A 6,250-nucleotide genomic window follows, 5' to 3' on the forward strand; every position below is an offset into this window, starting at 1 on the left:
TCTTCGCAGTTATCCTTGTTGATGTCACCGATATTGGCGAGCGCAAGCCCAAATTGACTTTCCACCGTTCCGGTTAGCTTCAGTGTTGGTTTCGCTGGCAGCATGTCCTTTTCATTTTGGTAAATGTAGACTGCACCGCCTTCGGATTTATTAAAGTAAAATGGTGCAGCAACGATAAGATCTGGTTTCTGATCGCCATTGATATCGGCAGTTGTGAGTTCATAGCCGAAACTAGAGCCAAATTGTTCCCCTTCGAGTATCATTTTTACGGGTATGGGGTTGGTATTGGCTTTATTAAAAATCACCACTTGACCGTGCCCATTGGAACGGGGTGCGCCCGAGGCATATGACATACGTTCGCCAAAGTAACGACCACCGGTGACCGCCATGCCTGTTGCAAAATATTGTTTTCAATGGTAGTGCAATGTTAATTAATTACAGGATTAGATAATATTGAAACTTATCGACTAGAATGCAATTTTGATGGATGACATGTGAACGCAGGAGGATTTAGTCATATCAAGATCAAACGATAAATCTCTAAGTATGTACATCGCTTGTCCTTTAGGCACACAGAGTTGCTGAGATTTCATTGGTTACAAAACACAACAATTTATGTTTCACAAATCTCGTCTGGATGAGCGTTGCAGCAAAACTAACACAAACAACGAAAAGACGAACTATATAACCGCGTTTGTTAAGAAAAAGTACTTTCCGATACCGACTCGACTTTTTATGAACATAAACAGGCGAAAGGCTAAGCGAACTCTAGTGACAATAGTTAGTCCTTTGTCTACAAACTTCTTGTTTTCAAGCGCGAGAAACGATACGCGCCTGGCACCAAAAAAGAGCTTGATAGGGGTTTAGTTGTAATGCAAATAATTCGTCAATTGAAACCGTAAGGAATTAGACGATGGCTATCAATCTTCAATTGTACTCGTTAAAGCTCAAATGTGTCGAATATAGATTACTCAGAGTGGTTAGGCATCTCCCGACACCTAGTGTCTAAATGCACGCTACATCCTCGAACAACTCGCATAAAAGGGTGCACAGCTGCATGTGCAAAAATTTCGTTTATGCAATTTATGAAATTTTTGCATATGCACTTCTCAAGTGTCATACAGCACGACTTATTAAAGTAATAAGCAAGACGGCTATAGGCAAAAAAAGGAACTCTAGATTATAAAGCTGTTATAAGATTGATACTTTTCCATGTGGTCACCGTATGGTGGCCAGTGTTAAAAAAGACTTTATCCAGAGCCTAGTAGGAGGTCGGCTCCCATATTCGTCACGGGAGCATTACCTGATATGTTATGTATGAAGTAAAGTTAATGTATGGTAAGTGCGATCCAGTCGTGAAGACACCTCAGATTCGGACACGTAAAGGTCATGGGAACTCTGTCAGATGATCTACAACAACTACATTATACCATTCTTCTACACACAGAGAGGAACGAATGGGAAGGTGCCACAGACCTAGACTCAACGTGCCAACGGGTTTTTTCAGACTAGTAAGTTTTAAAGGATTGTAAACCAGACAATGTTGCAGCCATCTTCGTGTTAAAGCGTCATCAGTTAACCTTATTTTACAGTATGCGTTATTTCACCAAAACGTAAAGAAGATAATTTTTCGTGCGACGATTATGGATTCATTACGACAACCCAAAGCGCCAGAAGGCATATGTTAAGCACCGAGATCCGGGACCATCGATACCAAAGCCAAATATCCCTAGAAGCCAGGTGCTCTTATTTTGTGGGACCACAAAGACATCCTGTATTATGAGCTTCAGAAAAGTGGTCAGCCGATCGACGTGGCTCTCTACAGACAACAACTGATGCGATTGAAGCGAGTGATTACGGAAAACGACTGGAAGGGGCAAGGAACCTGACATGAGCCATATTGGCCCGGTCACATGTCGCACAAGTTTCAAAGCTCATAGCGAAGACATCGGATGTAAAGTCCTCCTGGCCCACCTGCCTTATAGCCCACATCTTGCACTACTATACTAGCATCTTCTCCGATCGATGCAGAACGCCCTTACGGGAGTACGCTTCACTTCAGTTGCAGGTATCAAAAATTGGGTTGAAACTTTCTTGGTATCTAAAGACGAACAGTTTTATTGACGCGGCAATACTTTACAATAAGACACATCGTACCAATTTTGCACAATAAAGTTTCAAATTTGAGAAAAAATCCATTAAAACTTACTTGTAAACCAATACACATATACATACATATAATAGATAGATTTAGTGCATCCTTTAATGATCTGCAAAATTTATTTGGATACAGAAGTGGAATGGGCCATCCCGCACCTGATATGCCTCTGATTAGCACTAGTAATCACTTCTTAAATAATCTCTGTATGTATATGATCTGACATTGGTAGAAGTAAGGAACCTTTTCATATTGTTTCTACCTATCAAGTTGTTTTCGGGGGATTAACCGAGATATCTCCGCGGTCTCAAATGACCTTTGGTGTAAGTGATTCCTATTGAGGCCAGTCTGCGAACCTAACGTAACCTGGATCAAGTGAAATACGTACATACATGTGAAACAGTTAAAGAGCTTCAACATTGGCCGAAATAAAAAAAAATCATTAATTTACTTTTAAGCTTTCATGAATGAATATTTTTCTTCTATTTTTTATCTCAACCAAATCATTACTCACCTAAATAACTGTACTTGTCCACCGGTGATGTGTTGTCCAAATGATCACCATAATACATTGTCTTATCGCGTTCCAAATATTCACCGCCAATTTCTGTAACAAACACAGTGCCGCGCCAAGTAAAGGGCCCAGGCGCGCCTACCACCATGGTGTTATCATCCAGCAGTGCGCCTGAAGTGCCCACCTGACAGAAACCATATTCTTCATGTTCTCTGCAAAAAAAATGCATTAAAAATAAAAATAAAACAGTGAAAGAAACAGAACAAAATAAAATAAAATTGGCAATAAAAAAGGAATTGCAGTTAGCCAAAGTGAGTCAGGTAGGTCATGGGGCTAGGGGTGCAAATTCAAGTGAATAAATTAATTCATTACGTGCACTAGCCATGTACAGTTGTAATGGTATGCGCATACATATGTAGGTATGTATGCACGTGTCACAGGTTGTAGGGCAACCCACACGTGCATATGCACACCTTCTTTGCAAGCAGTTTGTGCAAATGGATGTATGTATGTATATGCGCATTTGTACACAGGTATGTAGCCCATAATATGAACACGAAAAGCCATTTTGGGGTAATGAAAAATGTACATTACCCCACCGGCAGTTGACAATGCAAAATATTGGAGTGGTCATAGACAAAGGAAAATTGTTTAGAAACATACGGAAGATACACATACATACATACGTAGATGGACTAGAAAACTAGAATTAAAAAAATAATTAAATAAATGAAAAATTGCGCGCTTGCATAAACGAAATTGTTAAGTGCGGCCAAACCTAGAAAATGCTGCTAAGAAAAGTGAAATAAAAACCGAGTTGGTACTAATAAAATATAGTGTTCAATAAAGGACGCAGGCGGACAGACACATAGACAAGTTGATGTTTATTTTGTGATTATAAATTTAAACAGTTCAAGCTTAATGGTCCAAACACCAGCGATTGAATGGAGTGGAGTGAGTTGCCGTCGAAGCTATGATTGCGGCCGCCGCCACCGCTACAGGTTAGAGTTGAAGGCATTGTTGGTTTGTCGGCTTATTTTGCTGTTGCGAATAGTTTTCTAATGACTTCATTGCTTCATTGAATTGCTTGCCCCGAATTTGTTGCAACTTTGCCACTGGACACTAACTGGCAGCCTTGCCTGGTAGTATACGCGGTAGCTAAAATGATTTATTGTGGCATATTGTCGCAGGGTGCCTTTTTGGTTGCATAGATGAGGTGCTGAAATTAATTTTCGCAAATTATACACAAAACGTGTAAAACACTTTACTGTTGACCTCAATGCGAGAATAAAGATACTGATATGCGTGTAGCCTGGTTTAAGGTGTGTAATTGTTTCGCTAAAGCGCTTACTTTAATTATTCGCAGCATTTTTTGCACTTCAGCCAAGGACATTGGCAAGTGTTCCCAGCGGGATGCAGCAGCGCGTCCTTCACTTTAATGAGGCGACACAATATTAACACGCAAATGTGCCAACATTCAGCGGGAATTAAAAAGTGCCGGCGATGAGCAACCGGTGGACGAAAGCGTAAAGGGTCTCGTAGACAGATATGTATGTATTTACAAGAACATTTTAGTTGCATTGCCTACATTAAGTACTAGAATGTAGTGGAGCATGTTTTAGGGAATCCCTTTCTCCCATTCAGAGACAGCAATTCATTTGAATTAGTTCTATTAAAAAAGCTGGTTGGTTGGTTAAGTACATTTTTGTTAACACGAGAATCCCATAAGATAGGTCGTGTCAGCTGACACGGTCTACGGTTTTACGTCGTTGGCTGGTTGAGCTCTATGTAAATTATAACTTTTTTTTCTGAGTGTGACTGTGCCTGCACTACAGGTTCTCCCTGTAGGGTGGTAACTTAAATATCCATTACAGCTTTAAAATCCCTTTCATAAATGTTAGGTTCCATCCTAGAATCAAGTCCAGTTCCTACGGCTGTTCAATCCTTACCAATGTTACAACATGTATGGTCATTTTTTTTCATAACACCAGCCTGGACACGCGGTCTCACAGACTATAAAATTGCGGGAACGTATTGACAGCAAATCCTACTAATTCGTCATGAGCCCGAAAGGTATGTGAGACCCGCTGTCCGCAGTTAAAGGAGGTGTTTTTCATCTACATAAAAGCATAGCTAAATATTAAGCTAGTTGTGCTTCTCTATCTGTTCCTTTGCATTCTAACCTTTCATAAATCAGTTAGTAATGCTAAATTTCTTTGAGATATCTTCATCAGATCTCCAATTGAGTTGAATATTTAGATGCTATCCTTACAATATCCAAAGTAATCTTAAAGCTTTCTGATGCTTCAAACAGCAGAAGGTAGTTCAGGAAACTATGCTAGAGAATGGCAACGTGATACGACTAAGTACCTATCGTAGGACCAGAAGGATATCCCAGAACCCCAATAAGAGCATAGCATAGCTCAATCCTAAGGTAAAGACATAGGAGCGTTGTGAGAATATAGATACAAGGCAATTCGGTGTCCCGGCTTAAACTAATGGACCCTGTAGTAGGACGTACTCTAAATGCCCCATTTAGATAATATTTATTCGGAAGTTCTCACTGCAAGATCCAAAATGTTAGGTATAAAACCATCCCAGGATTTGAGATAATACCGACATTCACCAAAAATGCTTCAACATCTTTACTGCTCTTTTCATGAAAGCTATTTCTGGAGCCAGCCAATAGTTGGGCCTAATCAGTCTGCATGTATGAGGCCAAAGTTTTTCAATAAAAAAATATAAATATTACGCAATAATTCGCAAGCGAGAGCCAATAGGATGAGTCAGGGATGTTCTGCAATTCACTTCCGCGTGAATTTCTACAAAACTCGCTTTGGATCCGGAGTTTCGGGTTTGTGTTTCACTTTCCGAATTTTACAGGCAGGTTCTTCAATCCGAAATAAAGTGGAAATGAGACTCGTAAAGTGAAACACAGAATCCCGAATGTTGGATTCAAGGTGAGTTATGTTGAAATTCAAACGGAAGTCAATTGCAGACTAATGTGAAATTTTGAAAGTTGGACTTACTGTTCCTGGTTTGGGAATGGGGAACACTTTCATTATTTTCCAGCTTTGCGGGATGTAAGTCAAGGAGATACTGGCCTTGCTAGCCCCTTTCTAGCCAGGATACCATGGTATCTTGCAATTTCTACAGGGAAAGAAGTTATATATAACGAATTTAATTTTGTCCTAGTCTACGTTCGAGTGCAGTAAATCTTTTGTGAGTTATAGACGACTTGTTTGCGGCCATATTTTTGGCGTCTGATCGCAGTCAGGAAAGCATATATTAATGAGGGTTTCTTCAGATTTAGTTGTCCACGAACCGCCCACTCCCATCCCTACAGTTTTCTATTTAGGTATAAAAGGTATGCCAAGAGTCAGTCTTAGCTTTATGAAATAGGTCCCATAGGGGTTTTAACCAAACTAAATGGGATGGTAGGTTATGACGTTTTTGAAATTTAAAAGGTTATAAAGGCATACACTGAGTGAAAACACAAACGTCAGTTAAGCAGTTTTTCAGCAATGAAGCCATTATACAATCAGAAAAAATTCGGCTAAATCTATTTCTCTCAACAC

General features: G+C 39.9%; 1 protein-coding gene across 3 annotated transcripts in view; it reads right to left on the minus strand.

Annotated features, from left to right (window-relative positions):
- The window catches only part of LOC118733395 (integrin alpha-PS1), a 246,410-nt gene that overhangs the window by 3,550 nt on the left and 236,610 nt on the right, over positions 1-6,250 (minus strand). For 2 of the 3 annotated variants that reach the window (XM_036462764.1, XM_036462763.1), the window contains 2 exons: positions 2,673-2,884; positions 24-391 (listed from right to left, as the gene is read on the minus strand). The exons of the other annotated variant lie outside the window; for it this stretch is intronic. In XM_036462764.1, the coding sequence (XP_036318657.1) occupies positions 24-391; positions 2,673-2,884 (580 nt within the window). The remainder of the gene's footprint in view (positions 1-23; positions 392-2,672; positions 2,885-6,250) is intronic. 3 annotated transcript variants of the gene reach the window in all.

Source organism: Rhagoletis pomonella, unplaced genomic scaffold, assembly GCF_013731165.1.
Source record: "Rhagoletis pomonella isolate Grant_MI unplaced genomic scaffold, Rhpom_1.0 Rhpom_scaffold_00002, whole genome shotgun sequence".
NCBI lineage: Eukaryota > Metazoa > Arthropoda > Insecta > Diptera > Tephritidae > Rhagoletis > Rhagoletis pomonella.